General features: G+C 63.1%; 1 protein-coding gene across 9 annotated transcripts in view; it reads right to left on the bottom strand.

Moving 5' to 3' along the window:
* The window catches only part of ARHGEF10 (Rho guanine nucleotide exchange factor 10), an 81,396-nt gene that overhangs the window by 19,307 nt on the left and 40,838 nt on the right, over window positions 1-21,251 (bottom strand). For 6 of the 9 annotated variants that reach the window (XM_066235251.1, XM_066235258.1, XM_066235254.1 and 3 more), the window contains 6 exons: window positions 19,908-20,087; window positions 15,148-15,264; window positions 13,815-13,907; window positions 11,699-11,869; window positions 10,129-10,274; window positions 8,227-8,387 (listed from right to left, as the gene is read on the bottom strand). In XM_066235251.1, the coding sequence (XP_066091348.1) occupies window positions 8,227-8,387; window positions 10,129-10,274; window positions 11,699-11,869; window positions 13,815-13,907; window positions 15,148-15,264; window positions 19,908-20,087 (868 nt within the window). The remainder of the gene's footprint in view (window positions 1-8,226; window positions 8,388-10,128; window positions 10,275-11,698; window positions 11,870-13,814; window positions 13,908-15,147; window positions 15,265-19,907; window positions 20,088-21,251) is intronic. The other 3 variants (XM_066235257.1, XM_066235255.1, XM_066235256.1) reach the window with 3 other exon arrangements.

The raw sequence follows: 21,251 nt of genomic DNA, 5'->3' as shown, positions 1-21,251 counted from the left end.
CCGACGCTCTACCGCTGAGCCAACCGGCCAGGGCCCCAGTTTTAATTTTTTGAAGTTACCCCACACTGTTCTCCACGGGGTACACAGTCGCACCCCCACCAGCAGTGCAGGAGGGCCCCCCTTTCCTCCACACCCCCGCCAGCAGTGCGGGAGGGCCCCCCCTTTCCTCCACACCCCCGCCAGCAGTGCGGGAGGGTCCCCCTGCCTCCACACCCCCGCCAGCAGTGCGGGAGGGTCCCCCTGCCTCCACACCCCCGCCAGCAGTGCGGGAGGGTCCCCCTTCCTCCACACCCCCGCCAGCAGTGCGGGAGGGTCCCCCTGCCTCCACACCCCCGCCAGCAGTGCGGGAGGGTCCCCCTGCCTCCACACCCCCGCCAGCAGTGCGGGAGGGTCCCCCTGCCTCCACACCCCCGCCAGCAGTGTGGGAGGGTCCCCGTTCCTCCACACCCCCTCCAGCAGTGCGGGAGGGTCCCCCTGCCTCCACACCCCCGCCAGCAGTGCAGGAGGGTCCCCTGCCTCCACACCCCCGCCAGCAGTGCGGGAGGGTCCCCGTTCCTCCACACCCCCTCCAGCAGTGCGGGAGGGTCCCCTTTCCTCCACCATCTCGCCAGCTCTTGCTGTCTGTTCACTCACTGACGACGGCCATGCTGAGGCTGTGAGGCGGCATCTCGCTGTGGTCTTCGTCTGTATTTCTCTGATGATGAGTGATGTTGACAAACCCTTTCATGTGTCTGTGGGCCATCTGTGTGTCCTTTTTGGAGAAGTGTCTATTCAGGTCCTTGGCCCATTTTTTAATTGGATTGTTTGGTTTTTCGGTGTTGAGTTTTACAAGTTCTTTATCAATTCTGGACATTGACCCCTTATCAGATGTATCACTGGCGAGTTCGTTCTCCTGTTGTGTGGTTTCCTCTGTGTTTACTACAGTGCCCTTTACAAGAGCCAGGTGCCCGCCAGCAGACGAGTGGATAAAACGCTGTGTACATTTACACCGTGGAATACTACGCAGCCATGAAAAGAAAAAGAAAATCTTGCCTTCTGTGACAGCGAGGACAGACCTGGAGAGAGAGCACTGTTCTAAGAGAGGTCAGTCAGAGAAAGACACGGACACTATGCTCTCACTCACATGTGGAATCTAATGAACAAAATGAACTGACAGACTCACACAGCGATCAGGCTGACAGCTGTGAGGGCGGCGGCTGGGTGAGGGGTGGAAGGAGAGAGAAAAGGGGAAAAAACGCTCAGGACACAGACAGCAGTGTGTGATTACTGAGGGGGCGGGGGTGCAGGGACATAGATGGTGATGGACAGACCCTTGACCTGGGGGGCAGTGAGCACACGAGGGGGTGCAGAGATGTGCTATAGGGGTGCAGGGACATAGACGGTGATGGACGGACCCTTGACCTGGGGGGCAGTGAGCACACGACAGGGTGCAGAGATGTGCTATAGGGGTGCAGGGACATAGATGGTGATGGACGGACCCTTGACTTGGGGGGCAGTGAGCACACAATGGGGTGCAGAGATGTGCTATAGGGGTGCAGGGACATAGACGGTGATGGACGGACCTTTGACTTGGGGGGCAGTGAGCACACAATGGGGTGCAGAGATGTGCTATAGGGGTGCAGGGACATAGACGGTGATGGATGGACCCTTGACCTGGGGGGCAGTGAGCACACGACAGGGTGCAGAGATGTGCTATAGGGGTGCAGGGACATAGACGGTGATGGACGGACCCTTGACTTGGGGGGCAGTGAGCACACAGTGGGGTGCAGAGATGTGCTATAGGGGTGCAGGGACATAGACGGTGATGGACGGACCCTTGACTTGGGGGGCAGTGAGCACACAATGGGGTGCAGAGATGTGCTATAGGGGTGCAGGGACATAGACGGTGATGGACGGACCCTTGACCTGGGGGGCAGTGAGCACACAGTGGGGTGCAGAGATGTGCTATAGGGGTGCAGGGACATAGACGGTGATGGACGGACCCTTGACTTGGGGGGCAGTGAGCACACAATGGGGTGCAGAGATGTGCTATAGGGGTGCAGGGACATAGACGGTGATGGACGGACCCTTGACTTGGGGGGCAGTGAGCACACAGTGGGGTGCAGAGATGTGCTATAGGGGTGCAGGGACATAGACGGTGATGGACGGACCTTTGACTTGGGGGGCAGTGAGCACACAATGGGGTGCAGAGATGTGCTATAGGGGTGCAGGGACATAGACGGTGATGGACGGACCCTTGACCTGGGGGGCAGTGAGCACACAATGGGGTGCAGAGATGTGCTATAGGGGTGCAGGGACATAGACGGTGATGGACGGACCCTTGACTTGGGGGGCAGTGAGCACACAATGGGGTGCAGAGATGTGCTATAGGGGTGCAGGGACATAGACGGTGATGGACGGACCCTTGACTTGGGGGGCAGTGAGCACACAGTGGGGTGCAGAGATGTGCTATAGGGGTGCAGGGACATAGACGGTGATGGACGGACCCTTGACCTGGGGGGCAGTGAGCACAGAATGGGGTGCAGAGATGTGCTATAGGGGTGCAGGGACATAGACGGTGATGGACGGACCCTTGACTTGGGGGGCAGTGAGCACACAGTGGGGTGCAGAGATGTGCTATAGGGGTGCAGGGACATAGACGGTGATGGACGGACCCTTGACTTGGGGGGCAGTGAGCACACAGTGGGGTGCAGAGATGTGCTATAGGGCTGGACTCCTGAAACCTGCACAACTATGTTAACTGGGGTCACCCCACTAAACTGAATTTTTAAAAATCTGCAAGCCCCGGGAGTCTCTCCACGTGTGAACTGGGTGAGTGGGGGTGCTCACCACCCCCGAGTCACACCGTGTGACTGGGGGCTGATCTGGGATTCTGTGTGACCATCAGGGAAGAGCAGGTCAGTTTCAGGTTGAATCCGAGTTCAGACTCCTCTTTCTGTAACGAAGAGTCTTTTTTGTGTGTGTGTGTGGCAGAGAGAGAGAGAGTCAGAGAGAGGGACAGACAGGAAGGGAGAGATGAGAAACATCAATTCTTCGTTGCAGTTCCTTAGTTGTTCATTGATTGATTTCTCATGTGCCTTGACCGGGGGGCTACAGCAGAGCAAGTGACCTCTTGCTCAGGCCAGCAACCTTGGGCTCACGCTGGTGACCTGGGGGTCTCGAACCTGGGTCCTCCGCGTCCCAGTCCGACGCTCTATCCACTGCGCCACCGCCTGGTCAGGCGAAGAGGCTTTTCAATGAGCGGGTATATTAAAGTCTCCTGGAGTGGATACTACTGCTTCTCTGGAAGACAGTCAAGTGGAAAGTTCAGAGAGAGTGAAGAAGCAGGAAAAGACAGATATACGGAGAAAAGCCAAGAGGAAGGCGGGCCCCCACTGTGAGCCGCGGGGACAGGCGGCTGGTGGAGGCAGGTGGAGAGATGTCCTGGCAGCTCAGGGACCTGCTCTCGGAGCTCCGTCACCAGGGGCCTGACTCCCTGAGGCCACCACTGCCAGAGTCCACCGGGCTGTCTGTGCAACTGGGGGAGGGGGTGGGCAGAATGGGGACAAAGCCCCGAGGAGCCCAAGGGGCCACCGTCCATCGGGGACAGCAGAGAGTCCCGGGCAGGTGGACACAGAGGCGCCACAGAGCGAGCGAGAACACCCTGGGGAAGTCAGTGAACAGAAATCCTGGTGGACACGGACCACCTGTGGCTCCTCTCCTGTTACACATGCAGCACAGGGTGAGCATGTTCTTCACGGAAACCTGTGGTTTAGGAAATAATTTCTTTCTGGCCAAGTGGATTTGAACAACAAATCTGCACAGAAGACTTCCCTGGAGCGATTCAGCGTTCTGAGTGCCGGCTGCCCGGGGCCAACGCCCCCTTCCGCAGGGCCTCTAGCACTTTGTCACCACGTGGCCCGTCACCATGGAAAGCCTGCCGTGCGAGGGACAATGCAGGGCCGTCAGCTGGAGGAGACCGTGGGGACGAGGGGGCGGCTGTGATGCACGCAGACTGCTGAGCAGCGCGGGGCTACAGGCTGGCCGCGTTCGGGGAGGTTACAGAGTCCCGGACGGTGCTGAGGAGGCTGGGCGCTCCTGGGGGTGTGTGGGGGGGGGCTGGCGGGGGGGGGGTGAGCCGACCTGCCCCGCCCCACAGGCTCCAGGCCTGGCGAGCACTCCCTTCCAGAAGTTCACGTTTTAGTGTTTCAAAGTTTGACGTCACGGAAAGCAAGGAGTGAACTGGTTTTTAGCGAGGGGAGCCAAGGAGACGGCTTGAGACCTTCGCAGGACGTCAACTTCCCCACAGGAGTCCAGGAGCGTCCACCTCCTCGTCTGCTCCCATCCAGAACCTTCCGTGGCTCTGAGCCCCCCCAGGCCTCCCGGGGGAGACCTGACACTCGCAGTCACGGGGAAGGTGGCGCTGTGCCCGCACCGAGCACTGTTCCGACGGCACGACTCCAGACGCCGGCGCAGCGCCCACCGCACCGGGAGACGGCACTTCCTCCCCTGCGCAGCGCCCACCACACACCGGGGGACGGCACTTCCTCCCCTGCGCAGCGCCCACCGCACACCGGGAGATGGCACTTCCTCCCCTGCGCAGCGCCCACCACAGCACCGGGAGATGGCACTTCCTCCCCTGCGCAGCACCCACCGCACACCGGGAGATGGCACTTCCTCCCCTGCGCAGCCTGCCACGACGGAGGGCTGTGTCTCCGGTCCGAGGGTGTTCCCACGGCTCCGCTTCTCCTGCCTGCCCACCTTCAACCCAGTGCAAGGCGGCAGGGCCAGGGACGAGGGCAGCGAAGCTCCGATGGGACACGGTGCTGTCCCCGCCGTGGGGACACCGTGGAAACAGCGCCCGCCAGGAACACGCCCGAGGCGGGACTGGGACGCCCACAGGGCAGGCACAGGAGCCGGGAAGACCCACCAGGAACACGCCCAACACGGGACTGGGACGCCCACAGGGCCGGCGGGGAGACAGGAAGACCGGAGGGGCCACGGCTCAGACCCGTGCCTGAGGACCGCACTTCAATCCGGAGATCGTCCCGACGGTGCTGGTCACTGTCCCGCTGGACCCGCCGGTCAGCGGGCACAGACACACGGCTCCGCCTCGTCAGTAGCAATGACCCGCAGTCACCTCGCTCTGTCACCGTCCCTCCCACATGGACAGGGCACTAGGCTACCGGCAGTGAGCCCACTGTCCTCCCCTCACCCCGACTCGGCCCCTGGCATCCGACCACGTGTGTCCCTGAAACCAGCGAGAGGCTCACAGGAGGAGGAGGACGAGGTCTCGGGACGGGAAGTCCAACGTGACGCTCAGATGCTCCGTCTTCCTCCATGTGTCACCACCGGAGCCAGAGCTGAGGGCCCGTCACAGAGAGCCCAGCAGACAGACCCCTCCTGGCTGCTGATCCTGCAGGGAGGCCTGGGCCCCAGAGACAAATCTGGACGGACAACTCCCGGCTCCGCAGGGCCCAGGCCCTCGCCCAGTGGCCACGCTGGACGGACAACTCCCGGCTCCGCAGGGTCCAGGCACTCGCCCAGTGGCCACGCTGGACGGACAACTCCGGGCTCTGAAGGGTCCAGGCACTCGCCCAGTGGCCACGCTGGACAGACAATTCCGGGCTCTGCAGGGTCCAGGCACTCGCCCAGTGGCCAAGCTGGACGGACAACTCCCGGCTCCGCAGGGTCCAGGCACTCGCCCAGTGGCCACGCTGGACAGACAACTCCGGTCTCTGCAGGGTCCAGGCACTCGCCCAGTGGCCACGCTGGACAGACAACTCCGGGCTCCGCAGGGTCCAGGCACTCGCCCAGTGGCCACGCTGGACGGACAACTCCCGGCTCCGCAGGGTCCAGGCACTCGCCCAGTGGCCACGCTGGACGGACAACTCCCGGCTCCGCAGGGTCCAGGCACTCGCCCAGTGGCCACGCTGGACGGACAACTCCCGGCTCTGAAGGGTCCGGGCACTCGCCCAGTGGCCACGCTGGACAGACAACTCCCGGCTCTGAAGGGTCCGGGCACTCGCCCAGTGGCCACGCTGGACGGACAACTCCCGGCTCCGCAGGGTCCAGGCACTCGCCCAGTGGCCACGCTGGACAGACAACTCCCGGCTCTGAAGGGTCCAGGCCCTCGCCCAGTGGCCACGCTGGACGGACAACTCTGGGCTCCGCAGGGTCCAGGCACTCGCCCAGTGGCCACGCTGGACTGACAACTCCCGGCTCTGCAGGGTCCGGGCACTCGCCCAGTGGCCACGCTGGACAGACAACTCCCGGCTCTGAAGGGTCCAGGCACTCGCCCAGTGGCCACGCTGGACGGACAACTCCCGGCTCCGCAGGGTCCAGGCACTCGCCCAGTGGCCATGCTGGACAGACAACTCCCGGCTCTGAAGGGTCCAGGCACTCGCCCAGTGGCCACGCTGGACAGACAACTCCCGGCTCTGAAGGGTCCAGGCCCTCGCCCAGTGGCCACGCTGGACGGACAACTCCGGGCTCTGCAGGGTCCAGGCCCTCGCCCAGTGGCCACGCTGGACGGACAACTCCCGGCTCTGAAGGGTCCAGGCACTCGCCCAGTGGCCACGCTGGACGGACAACTCCCGGCTCCGCAGGGTCCAGGCACTCGCCCAGTGGCCATGCTGGACAGACAACTCCCGGCTCTGAAGGGTCCAGGCACTCGCCCAGTGGCCACGCTGGACAGACAACTCCCGGCTCTGAAGGGTCCAGGCCCTCGCCCAGTGGCCACGCTGGACGGACAACTCCGGGCTCTGCAGGGTCCAGGCCCTCGCCCAGTGGCCACGCTGGACGGACAACTCCCGGCTCCGAAGGGTCCAGGCCCTCGCCCAGTGGCCACGCTGAACGGACAACTCCCGGCTCCGAAGGGTCCAGGCACTCGCCCAGTGGCCACGCTGGACGGACAACTCCCGGCTCTGAAGGGTCCAGGCCCTCGCCCAGTGGCCACGCTGGACGGACAACTCCGGGCTCTGCAGGGTCCAGGCCCTCGCCCAGTGGCCACGCTGGACGGACAACTCTGGGCTCTGCAGGGTCCAGGCACTCGCCCAGTGGCCACGCTGGACGGACAACTCTGGGCTCCGAAGGGTCCAGGCACTCGCCCAGTGGCCACGCTGGACGGACAACTCCCAGCTCCAAAGGGTCCAGGCACTCGCCCAGTGGCCACGCTGGACGGACAACTCTGGGCTCCGAAGGGTCCAGGCACTCGCCCCATGGCCACGGCCCAGACACACTTGCCCTCTACCCCCAGCCCAGCGCCAATCAGGCCCAGCATTCGTCACCGTGCTCCTGTGAATCCCAGTGGTCGAGCGTGCTCAGAGAGCTGAACATTTTAACCGGTGCCTGGGAAACAACCAGAAACAAACCAGGAAGGTGCCGGGACACGTGTGCTACTGACGTCTCAGACAGACTCACGTAAGACGGAGAGATTTATCACAGGCTCCCGTTCACTGTGTTCTGCATGAGGCCAGTCACTGAATAAAACTTAGCCTGGCCCTGGCCAGATGGCCCAGCTGGTTAGAGCACCATCCCAAAGCACAGAGGCTGCGGGTTCGATCCCTGGTCAGGGCACACACAGGGACAGACCGATGTTCCTCTCTCTCTCTCTCTCTTCCTGTCTCGCTAAAACCAGTAATAAAACAAAAAATTTTTTTTAATCTTAGCCTGGTTTTATTTGGATTAAAAAGAGAGGGAAGAAGAAAGTAATCATGTTGCACTAAGTTCAAAACCCCCTGTCTGAAGAACATTCAGTCGTAATAACTGTAAATATTGTGCAACCACTGGAGCAGCATTTCCAAAGTGAGCTGACACCTCTCTCTCCCTGCACCTTGTCACACTCACGGGCAAGGGCCACCTCCACGGGCTGAAGGAGGGAGAGGTGTCGCAGCCGATGCGTGGCAGGGTTGACCTGTGACCCAGGACTTGCTGTGCGGGAGGTCAAGTGCACACTCAGGACTACAGCCGAGTCTCCATTGCTTACAGGAAACGCAGGATGGAACCGGGAGACGGAGCATGGCCCAGACACACGAGTGCTTCACCGTGAATCCAAGGGTCGCAATGCCCACCCTTGAGGCCACGTGCAAAGGTCGCCCCTCCTGATAGGCAGGTCAGCCCACTGGTCAGCCGGGTCTAACAAGTCACCCACACACACACACTGTAACAGGGTCACTTACAGCGTTAGACGCTTGCTCTGTGGCGGTCACACCGCCCCCCACGGCGAGCGTGTCACGGGTCACTTACGTGGCTTCACGTTGGCCACCACGGCCAGGCTCTCGGGGGGCAGCTCGGCGGTGCCCGCGGGGTGGCCATACTCGATGACCGCCACGTGGCCCAGGGGCACGCTCCACTTCAGCAGGTGCCTCTGGCTGGCCGACAGCAGCGCGTGGCCGTCCGGGGAGGAGCTGCAACAGACAACCAGGGCGAGAGGTGAGGCCGCCGGACGGGCCAGCCCGCGTGCGTCCACGGCACCCGCGCCCGCTGCGTCACCCTGCGCCAGGCTCTCTCAGGGACCGGCCCGCAGAGCGGGCACTGCGGCCCCCACGGTGCGTGGGTGGGAACCTGGCTCCCGTCGGTCCTGGAGGACCCGGGACACCGTGACACAACAAAGCGCCCTGGACACATGGGTCAACCCCAAATCCCCCCTTACTCTCGGGCGCAGGGCAACCACTGTAATCAAACCAAATCGTACCACGGACTCCACAATTAGAGTACTGATTACGTAGAAATTAAACTTTAAAAAACCTCATGACCCATATGGGTTATTTTCTCCTTTTATCACATGTGTAAGTGTGAAGAGAAGCATAGGACGTGGAGAGGCCAGAGCACGCACGTGGGACCTCCACCCACAAGCAACCGCTGTTTTTACTTTTTGCAATAACCACACTTCACTTTTTTCCAAGGTGTGTATATGTGTGTGTGTGTGTGTGTGTACATACATATATATATTTTAAGGGAAAACGCAGAGGAATGCCAGCGTGCTGGGCGCTGACCCGCACTGAGGCATGGCTGAGGTCAGCACGCCGGCCTCCGCTCCACGGCTGGTCCCTCGGGACACAGGACGGAGGCAGCAGTGCTCAGACCCTGTGCAACCGCCACGCAGCCCGCTCCACGGCTTGAGCGCACGTTTCAAAGGTGGAGGCCACTCCTCCACGTAAACGGCGAGGCTTCCTCCCCAGAGTGCTGGGCCCCCTGCTCCCTGAGGCCACACAGCAGCCGTCTCAGCGGCCGTCAGAGTGGCTGTCCCAGTGGCCGTCACCAGGTCACGAGAAAGCGGTGCAGGAACTCGGCTTTAAGCAGTCCGACTGCTCTGGGTGCCCCGCGCGCCCTCAGTGCCACGCCATCGGCTGGACACTGCAGGGGGGGGCAGGTCCGTGGGTGGCCAGTGAGCGAGGACACAGCCATGGGCTCTGCTGTGCCCGGTGGTGAGCTGGCACGGGCTCCACCGCCAGCACTCGCCAGGAAGACAGGGCTTCGGCCGGGCGTGGTGGCCAGTTCCCACGGTGCAGATGCTCCCACTGGAGACGACTTCAGGTTAGTGACAGCTTAGCCACGGCTCCCACGGCTCCAGGAAGTGTCCCCGACCCTGCCCAGTGTCAGGAGCGGCCCCAGGACACCCTGCAGCCGGGTCACGGGACAGGCACCAGAGCCTGCTTCCCCCTTATCTCCACCCACAGCTGACGGCCTTGACCTCCTGCCGACCCCCCGCTGCCCGGCATGCGAGGACAGCTCGGACGTGAAGCCTCGTCAGGAAAAGGACACCGAGGTGCACTCCCACACTCCCACACTCCCCGGGCGCCCGCCCCGTCTGAGCCCACAGGAAACACGTCCACACAGGCGTGGCTGACGGGAAAGAGTCCTCACGATGACGACAGGGGGACCCGCAGGACGGCCGCGGAGGGAAACCCAGCTCGCCTCCATTCCAGCCCCGACCTGGGGTCCGAGCAGAGACCGCCCCTCACCGTCCCCAATTCCGGCCCACACTGCCCGGCGGCTCAGGCCGGACCGCTGGGCACAGGTGCGCACGCGCCCCTCGATCCCAGGACGGGGAGACGAGCTCCCACGCGGACGGCTCGGAGCGAGTGAGCAGCCGCCACAGAGGCCGCAGGGGCGGCCGGGCGAGCGCGGGGCGGGGCGCATCCTTACCGGGTGCTGACGGTGGCACACATGAGCACGTCGTTCAGCATGAAGAGTCGGCGCTCTTTGGTCTTGATCACTTCCCCCCGCTCGTTGTACACGGTTTCTATCATGTCGTCGGAGCGAATGAGGTATCGGGTCCCACTGCTGAGAAGCTGAACACTCAGAGTCACCCGTGACGGTCACCACCTCCGAGCTCACAGAGGGGAGAGGGTGAGAGAGGCTCCCGGTCAGCACGCAGCCTCCCCGTTTCGCAGCGTGGAGGGGAAGCCACACCCCCATCACACGTCATGCAAGTGCAGCAAGATCAGGAAGGAGCTTTTTTTTTTTTAACTAAGTTTTACACACAGGGTTTCAGTGACTCGACAGTGACAAGGAACTTATTCCCTGAAGACACACTCTATGGCTGCACCTGGAGTCACCTGTCACCAGCATATTCCTTCTCGTTACCTGACCTCTTGGAAGAATCGCTCTGCCCCCCACCCCCACCACTCATGCCGTGCTGACCTGCCCTCCTCTGTGTGACACTGTGTCCACTTGTAAACCTAAGTGGAAGTGGTCACTTAGCAATGTCACTTTCCCCACCAGACAGCAGTGACGTCAGCACCGCTCAGGGTCTCGTCTTACTTCACGAGCCCAGGAAACACCCGTGGCCGGCTGAGGGGGTGCGCTGTGCTCACTGGTAAGCCCAGAGATGCAGACTTATCACAGCCCCCGGAAGCCCGGCACCCTCAGCACAGACGGTCTCCGCCACCCCCACCCCCACGCCCACGCTCACCCACCCCGCGCTGCCCTGGCCTCCGGCACACCCCACTGTCCACGGAACCAGAGCACGCCGCACCACACGGCTCTCCTACGTGAGAACCGCAGCAAAGCACGATTTTAAACGGCAAGGGCTATCGTCTGATGAGACTGTCTTTATGAAAATTCCTGTAAGTCATTTGGAGAATCAGAAAAAAGTCTGCTGCTTAAAACAGATCACAATAAACTTCTCACACTAAATGACTGGCTGTCCCTGTGTGGTGGGAAGCCACCGTCCTCACACAAACAGGGCATGTTGCCAGTGACGACGATTAGACGCCATTCCTTGGTGTAGCTCACACGAATCGCCCTCCCGGTGGACGGGGGGCGTGTGGAGAAGTGACCAGGCCAGACGGCCGTCACAGGTCGCAGCTCCGTGAGCAAAGCTGGGGCTCTGTGAATGCAGGAGGGCCCTCCACGCTCCCTCACCAGCCTCGATGGACACGGTTCGCCCACGGGCACGTGTGCACGGCTCACGTGTGCACACGATGCTTCCATGACGAGCGTCTAAAGTGCAGACCTGCACCTGAGCGCACACGTCTGAGGCCTGAGCCGCCCCTGGCCTGCCTGGGCCCTGCCCCCCGAGGACCCGAGGCCGTGCAGCCCCGCTCGGAGGTGCCCAGGGACGGGGCTCAGGCGGCGGGGACCCCACCAACTCCCAGGCAGGCCGGGACCACCCCCAAGGCCCCCGGTTAGCGGTCAGTGCTGCGCGGCTGAAATGCGGGCGGCGGGTTAGCGACGGCCGAGGGACGTCAGACAGAGCCCGGGGAACCCGCACCTTGTTCAGGTAGCGCTCGTTGATGGCCTTCGCGATGTGTCTGATCTCGCAGCGCTGGTCCGCGTCTCGCTTCCGCTCGTTCAGCTTGTCCGCCAGCGTCTCCAGCTCCGTCAGTGCCATCTGCAGCGGCAGCCGGTCCGCGTGTCCTCGGGGCGTGTTCCTCAGCATGTCCTTCGGGGCAGAGGAGGTGGCGGGAATGTGAGGGCAGTGGGGGCGCCGCGGCATCGTCCACGCCACAGCAGGGTGACCGTGACCCCAGCCGAGTCTCGGGAAGGAGGACAGCCACTCGGAAGGACACAGGCTCAGCCGAACGCTCAGCGGCTCCTTCTACAAAACCAAAACTAAGGCCCTGGCCCGGTGGCTCAGTGGTAGAGCGCTGGCCTGGCGTGCAGGAGTCCCGGGTTCGATTCCCGGCCAGGGCACACAGGAAAACACCCATCTGCTTCTCCACCCCTCCCCCTCTCCTTCCTCTCTGTCTCTCTCTGCCCCTCCTGCAGCTGAGGCTCCATTGGAGCAAAGATGGCCCGGGCGCTGGGGATGGCTCCTTGGCCTCTGCCTCAGGCGCTAGAGTGGCTCTGGTCGCAGCAGAGCGACGCCCCAGATGGGCAGAGCATCGCCCCCTGGTGGGCGTGCCAGGTGGATCCCGGTCAGGCGCATGCGGGAGTCTGTCTGCCTCCCCGTTTCCAGCTTCAGAAAAATACAAAAAACAAAACTAACTCACTAAAGACATTGTAAGGGAAAGTAGTGGTTTCCAGTAAAAAGGCATTAAAAACACAATGACACCCGTGTTTCCAGCAGCTGGGGGGGCACAGTGGCCCTGCTCCCGTGAGGACACCCCAGCACCCCACGGCAGTCAGGGCGTGGACCTCTCCTCAGCCCCCTGACAGCAACCTCCTCGCCACACTGCGACCTGCCCCCCGGGAGGCCAGCCCCTCCTGTCACGCCCCCCCCCCCACGAAGCTCAGTGTCTGCACGTGGCCAGAGGCCAGAGAGGCCTTGCCCACGGAACAAATGAAACTTTTTCTGGATACTTAACTTTAGGAAAAAATAACAGCTGTTGTTATTCACACCCCGCTACAAGCTAACTGGAGGTCCATGGGGAAATAGTGACAGAGAGACCAGAGTGACCGAGGAGCCCGCACAGAAGCAGCAGAGCCCAGCCCTGACGTGTCTCTTCCCTGTGCATGACGCCTGCCCCTGAGAAGTCCCGCCCCACGCCGGGGCAGGCGGTAGGGACACAGGACTCTCGGGGGAAGGGGACAGGTGGTTTCCCCAATACCAGCCGAGTCCTCTGGAGCCTCTGATGACGCAAGGCGCAGGCCAGCCCGCACAGCCGCCAGGCGTCATGGAAAACCAAGAGGAGAAATGGCGAGAAGTGAGGCCAGTGCTGGCCCGCAGGGTCTCGGCGCCCTCGCGGGGACGGGGCAGTCCACACCAGGACGCACTCCCCGACGTGACTTGTCCATCTGCACTCAAACCTGCCTACAGCTCAGTAAATGGAACCGACTGAGAATTCTTGGTTTAAAACCAGGGGGTCCAAGGGAACCTCTTCCTCGCCGTGGACCCGTCCTCAGACAGTCTGGTGCCTCGGCCCTGGGCTGGCACGGGGGTGCTCAGCCTCCCTGCCTGCTGGGCACGGAGAGGGCACTCTCTCCTGACTCTGGACCAGAACCTGGACCAGAACCTGGACCGTCATGGAGGGCGCAGCAGCTGTGTCGGGCCTCCCTGTCCTGCCAGCTCCCGGGGCCAGAGCTGCTGTCCCGTACGGCCCACCCCTGGTCTTGGCCCCCATCCCTCACCCTGCATCTCTTCACCTGGTGCCTGAGCTGCAGCCTTGGTCCTAATCCAGAGAGCCTGGGTGCATTCCTGAGTTCCGGGGGCCCCTCTAGCCAGGCACTGACCCTGGGAGCCCCTGGACAGACCGGTGGCCTGGGACCAGCATGCACTTGGTGTCTCGAGTGGGCAGAGCCCGTAACCTGCAGGGCCTGACGGTTTCCGGGAAGTCGGTGTCAGAGCTGAGCTGGGTGCAGGACGCCGACTAGGGGGCCCCAACCCAGCCGGGGAAGGGGTTGAGACGCGGCTACAGGGGGACCTGGGTTGCCCAGGGACGGGGTACCTGGAGCAGCAGGATGAACTGCGGGAACCGCTGGATGGGCCTCGTCATCAGGCTGCAGAGCGTGACGCGGTCCGGACTCGACTCCTGGCTCTGCTGCGAGGAGAGAGCGGTCCGACTCAGCCCAGCAACAGGGCCTCGGCGCCCCTTTCCCTGCCCAGCACAGCCCTCCTGACGGACACAGCACTGCGCAGGGCCCTGTGGTCTCCACAGAGACGTTCCGTCCAGACCGGCTGCACCGCCCGCCCCTCAGACCCACGCCTGCCGCCCGGCCCAGAGCACGGCGGGGCTGGCTGTCGAATCGAGCGTCCAGCAGTCTCACCCCACGTGCTCAGAGCGCCTCCGACCCTCTGCTTCTGTTTACCAGTTAGTTCAGCCTCTAAGGACGAGTCCCTGAGACGCCACAACCACGGGAGGGTGCTGCCACCACGCACAGCAAACCACGCAGGCCGAGCCCAGCGCCAGCAAACTCGCTGGTCAGGGTTCATCCTGGTGGGCTCCCTGCCCCCCTGCAGGCTGGCCCGGTGCCTGTGTCCTGGACACGCGGCCCCAGGAGAGGCTCCGGCAGAAAGTATTTTCCTTCCCGAAAGAAAGACACCGAGGCCCGAGGCCCCCACAGCCGGTGCTTTCACGCCCAGAGGCCCAGACAGCAGCCCCTGTCCGGCGGTGGGGCCGCCCTCCGGGAGGAAGGAGGGCAGGGACGTGTCTGGCTCCGGCACAGGCCTGCGGCTGGCGAGGACACCGCCCCGCCTCACTCGCCACGGCGGCAGGGACACGGCCCACCCAGCAGGACAAGCTCAGGTCTGCGCTCGCCCAGGGCACTGAGCCTCACACAAATGAGGCCGGGCCAGTGGGGGCCACAGCGTGTGAGGAGGAGTTTTAACCTTGCTCAGTGGCCCGAAGCTCACCTGTCTGTCGTGTGTGTACAGCAGCCTGCGACACGGGGTGCCCCACACGCCCGCACAGGGCCTCCCTCCTGACACAGACCCACCGGGCCTCCCGGGGGCCTGCGCAGCCTGACTCACGGGGCCACACACGCCTCCGTCCCACCCCGAGCACCAGGCCATTGTCCCCACATTCCGCTCAGACCTGACCTGACCTGCTGACGGGCCGGCCAGCCCCACTCTCTGGGTATGCAAATGAGGAATATTTTTTAAAGCTATGTTACCGCTAAAAATTCATCTTTATTTCTAGTGTGGACCCAATACATAGAGTGCTGTTGGCATGAAGGTCTTCCTAATGAGCAGCACCCTGCAGGCAGGGGTGAGGCTGGGTAGGACCCGTCACCACGTACACCCGCACGGAACCTGTTATCAGAGAGAAAAAGGCTCCTCACCTTCAGAAACTCCAGAAACGCCGGCTTCGTGGCGCAGGTCTTCTTGAGGACGGCCACGGCGGTGCTGAAGTTGTTCACGTACTCGCTGTAGGCGTCCAGCACCATGGACTTGGAGAACTGGGTGCAGGAGATTGAGAAAAGTGAGCGAAGCAGAGCCCACGGGGTCCTCCCTTCAAACAGCCCCAGCGGCCGGGACGGGTCACGAGGTACACGTCAGGATGGCCGGGACTTTCTGAGCAGACTGGTTGGGCGCGTTTTGACACCGGGGATGTCTGGGGGCTCCGTGCACGGGCAGTGTCTTCGAGCCGCACCCCCAGACCCGCACCCCAGTCGGGTCCATGATGAACAGACAGACAGTCGGCAGGGGCCTAGTGCTGCCGGCCCCAGGGCAACGGTAGGCCTCACATTCGACACAGTGGCAGGGTGGGCAGCAGGAATGACCACCAGCGTACAGCGATGCTGATAACAGAGCCACCCACACCCGCCTGGTGTGGCCATCACTCAGCGAGGAACACTTTCATCTACGTTGTAGTTAGAACAAGAAAGGTTCTCCACTCAGAGATGTGTTCCCAGGCAGGCGTCTGAGAAGGGTAAAGACGGACGCGAACAGAGAGCAGACAGACACGGAGGTGACAGAGGACACGCCCTGATGGTCAGCTTTCCCTGATGCCCCGAGCGGGGTATGCAGGTGTTTGGAAGAGCCGCGTCCTGTGATGGACACTCTCCATCCAGCACACACACAAGTCACGCATCATCCAGCACACACACAAACCACGCACCATCCAGCACACACACACACCACGCACCATCCAGCACACACACAGACCACGCGTCATCCAGCACACACACAAGTCACGCACCATCCAGCACACACACACACCACGCACCATCCAGCACACACACACCACACCCCATCCAGCACACACACAGACCACGCACCATCCAGCACACACACAGACCACGCACCATCCAGCACACACACAAGTCACGCACCATCCAGCACACACACAGACCACGCGTCATCCAGCACACACACAAGTCACGCACCATCCAGCACACACACAGACCACGCACCATCCAGCACACACACAGACCACACCCCATCCAGCACACACACACACCACGCACCATCCAGCACACACACAGACCACACCCCATCCAGCACACACACACAGACCACGCCCCATCCAGCACACACACAGACCACGCACCATCCAGCACACACACAGACCACGCGCCATCCAGCACACACACAGACCACGCACCATCCAGCACACACACAGACCACGCACCATCCAGCACACACACAGACCACGCACCATCCAGCACACACACAGACCACGCACCATCCAGCACACACACAGACCACGCACCATCCAGCACACACACAAGTCACGCACCATCCAGCACACACACAGACCACACCCCATCCAGCACACACACAGACCACACCCCATCCAGCACACACACACAGACCACACCCCATCCAGCACACACACAGACCACGCACCATCCAGCACACACACAGACCACGCACCATCCAGCACACACACAGACCACACCCCATCCAGCACACACACAGACCACGCACCATCCAGCACACACACAGACCACGCACCATCCAGCACACACACAGACCACACCCCATCCAGCACACACACAGACCACGCACCATCCAGCACACACACAGACCACGCACCATCCAGCACACACACAAGTCACGCACCATCCAGCACACACACAGACCACACCCCATCCAGCACACACACACACCACGCACCATCCAGCACACACACAGACCACGCACCATCCAGCACACACACAAGTCACGCGCCATCCAGCACACACACAAGTCACGCACCATCCAGCACACACACAAGTCACGCACCATCCAGCACACACACACAGACCACACCCCATCCAGCACACACACACAGACCACGCGTCATCCAGCACACACACAAGTCACGCACCATCCAGCACACACACAAGTCACGCACCATCCAGCACACACACAAGTCACACACCATCCAGCACACACACAGACCACGCACCATCCAGCACACACACAGACCACACCCCATCCAGCACACACACAGACCACGCACCATCCAGCACACACACAGACCACGCACCATCCAGCACACACACAGACCACGCGTCATCCAGCACACACACAGACCACACCCCATCCAGCACACACACAAGTCACGCACCATCCAGCACACACACAGACCACACCCCATCCAGCACACACACAAGTCACGCACCATCCAGCACACACACAGACCACGCACCATCCAGCACACACACAGACCACACCCCATCCAGCACACACACAGACCACGCACCATCCAGCACACACACAGACCACGCGTCATCCAGCACACACACAAGTCACGCACCATCCAGCACACACACACCACGCGTCATCCAGCACACACACAAGTCACGCGTCATCCAGCACACACACAAGTCACGCACCATCCAGCACACACACAGACCACACCCCATCCAGCACACACACAGACCACGCACCATCCAGCACACACACAAGTCACGCACCATCCAGCACACACACAGACCACACCCCATCCAGCACACACACAGACCACGTGTCATCCAGCACACACACAAGTCACGCACCATCCAGCACACACACAGACCACGCACCATCCAGCACACACACAGACCACACCCCATCCAGCACACACACACACCACGCACCATCCAGCACACACACAGACCACGCGCCATCCAGCACACACACAAGTCACGCGCCATCCAGCACACACACACCACGCGTCATCCAGCACACACACAGACCACACCCCATCCAGCACACACACACAGACCACGCGTCATCCAGCACACACACAAGTCACGCACCATCCAGCACACACACAGACCACACCCCATCCAGCACACACACAAGTCACGCACCATCCAGCACACACACAGACCACACCCCATCCAGCACACACACAGACCACGCACCATCCAGCACACACACAAGTCACGCACCATCCAGCACACACACACCACGCGTCATCCAGCACACACACAAGTCACGCGTCATCCAGCACACACACAAGTCACGCGTCATCCAGCACACACACAGACCACACCCCATCCAGCACACACACACACCACGCACCATCCAGCACACACACAAGTCACGCACCATCCAGCACACACACAGACCACACCCCATCCAGCACACACACAGACCACGCACCATCCAGCACACACACGGACCACGCACCATCCAGCACACACACAGACCACGCGTCATCCAGCACACACACAGACCACGCACCATCCAGCACACACACGGACCACACCCCATCCAGCACACACACAAGTCACGCACCATCCAGCACACACACAGACCACGCGTCATCCAGCACACACACAAGTCACGCACCATCCAGCACACACACACCACGCGTCATCCAGCACACACACAAGTCACGCGTCATCCAGCACACACACAAGTCACGCGTCATCCAGCACACACACAGACCACACCCCATCCAGCACACACACACACCACGCACCATCCAGCACACACACAAGTCACGCACCATCCAGCACACACACAGACCACACCCCATCCAGCACACACACAGACCACGCACCATCCAGCACACACACGGACCACGCACCATCCAGCACACACACGGACCACGCGTCATCCAGCACACACACAGACCACACCCCATCCAGCACACACACACACCACGCACCATCCAGCACACACACACCACGCCCCATCCAGCACACACACAGACCACGCACCATCCAGCACACACACAGACCACGCGTCATCCAGCACACACACAGACCACACCCCATCCAGCACACACACAGACCACGCACCATCCAGCACACACACGGACCACGCACCATCCAGCACACACACAGACCACGCGTCATCCAGCACACACACAGACCACACCCCATCCAGCACACACACACACCACGCCCCATCCAGCACACACACACCACGCCCCATCCAGCACACACACAGACCACGCACCATCCAGCACACACACAGACCACGCGTCATCCAGCACACACACAGACCACACCCCATCCAGCACACACACAGACCACGCACCATCCAGCACACACACAGACCACGCGTCATCCAGCACACACACAAGTCACGCATCACTGCCACGGTCCCCATTCACGCCCACGGACACAGAAACTTTGCAGCTGGGGCGAAGCCATCAGAGACCCCAGTGTGTCCCCTACACTGGGTGGGAGGAGTCAGCACACAGAGCGTGGAGTCCCCACACGGACCCACGCGGCCGATGTTCACCCGGTGCCACCATCTCCAGCTGCTGAGTTGATGGGCAGCTGTGCCCAGCATGGGGTGCCAGGCCTGGACGGCTGCACACGGAGCTCCGGGCACAGAGCCCAGGTCTGCAGGGAACAGCAGGGTTCCTCACAGGGTCCCATCGCTCCTGGGGGTGCTGGTGCTCAGACAGGGGGCTCGCCCGGGCCGCCACCCACATGGCTGCCGCACACAGCCTGGCTGGGCCTCGAGTAGCCCATCAGCTCTCCTGCCACCGAGTCCTAAACTCAGCACATGTGCAGAGGATGCTGCTTCACACGTCCCTGTCCCGGGCCTCTGCACGCCCGTCTCCCTGGCAGTGCCCATCACTCTCCTCCTTCAGGAATGCAGGTGGCTCACCACAGTGCTAACGTCCCGGGGACGGCACCACGGGGCAGGGCAGCCAGTCACTCACGGAGGCAACGAAGACGTCGCCAATCATCTCCACGGAGTCCCACTCGGCCACGCGGCTGGCCAGCGCCATCTGGAACAGGCGGTGACACTGCAGGACCTCCCTCAGGCGGTGGAACACCACCTTCAGCTTCCGGTCACTCAGCAGGCGCGGCTCCGTCTCCGACAGCGGCCTCTCGTACTGCTGGCGGGCGACACAGCGCGGGGGTGAGGGCGGCACAGCGCGGGGGTGAGGGCAACACAGCGTGGGGATGGGGGGGCGACACAGCGCGGGGGCGAGGGCGACACAGCGCGGGGGCAGGGGCGGGCACAGCGCGGGGGGGGGGGGGGTGAGGGCGACACAGCGCGGGGGTGAGGGCGACACAGCGCCGGGGGCGAGGGCTGGCACAGCGTGGGGGTGAGGGCGACACAGCGCGGGGGCAAGGGCGACACAGCGCGGGGGTGAGGGCCGAGGCAGCGCGGGGGTGAGGGCGACACAGCATGGGGGCGAGGGCCGGCACAGTGCGGGGGGTGAGGGCAGGCACAGCGCGGGGGTGAGGGCGACACAGTGCGGGGGTGAGGGCCGGCACAGCGCGGGGGGCAAGGGGGTGACACAGCGCGGGGGGCGAGGGCGGGCACAGCGCGGCAGGGTGAGGGGCGACACAGCGTGGGGGGCAAGGGGGTGACAGCGCGGGGTGAGGGGTGACACAGCGCGGGGGCGAGGGCTGGCACAGCGCGGGGAGGGGCCGGCACAGCGCGGGGGCGAGGGGCAACACGGCGTGGGGGTGAGGGGCCGGCACAGCGCGGGGGGCGAGGGGGCGACACAGCGCGGGGGCGAGGGCCGGCACAGCGCGGGGGCGAGGGCAACAGCGCGGGGGCGAGGGCAACAGCGCGGGGGGCGGCACAGCGCGGGGGTGAGGGCGGCACAGCGCGGGGGGGGGGGGGGTGCGGGGCGAGGACAACAGCGCGGGGGGCGGCACAGCGCGGGGGGGGGGGGTGCGGGGCGAGGGCAACAGCGCGGGGGCGAGGGGCGGCACAGCGTGGGGGCGATGGCGGACACAGCGCGGGGGCGATGGCGGACACAGCGCGGGGGCGAGGGGCGGCACAGCGCGGGGGCGAGGGCGGCACAGCGCGGGGGCGAGGGGCGGCTCAGCGCGGGGGCGAGGGGCGGCACAGCGCGGGGGTGATGGCGGACACAGCGCGGGGGTGAGGGCAGCACAGCGCGGGGGGCGAGGGGGCGACACAGCGCGGGGGGGTGGGGTGCGGGGGTGAGGGCCCGCACAGCGCGGGGCGAGGGCGACACAGCACGGGGGCGAGGGCCGGCCTGCGGCGGGTGCAAGACTCAACACATCCCTCGACTTAGGGTTCG

The sequence above is a fragment of the Saccopteryx bilineata genome, chromosome 6 (assembly GCF_036850765.1).
Source record: "Saccopteryx bilineata isolate mSacBil1 chromosome 6, mSacBil1_pri_phased_curated, whole genome shotgun sequence".
NCBI lineage: Eukaryota > Metazoa > Chordata > Mammalia > Chiroptera > Emballonuridae > Saccopteryx > Saccopteryx bilineata.
Note: the sequence above shows the minus strand (reverse complement) of the source record. Positions and strands in the feature narration are given on the sequence as shown.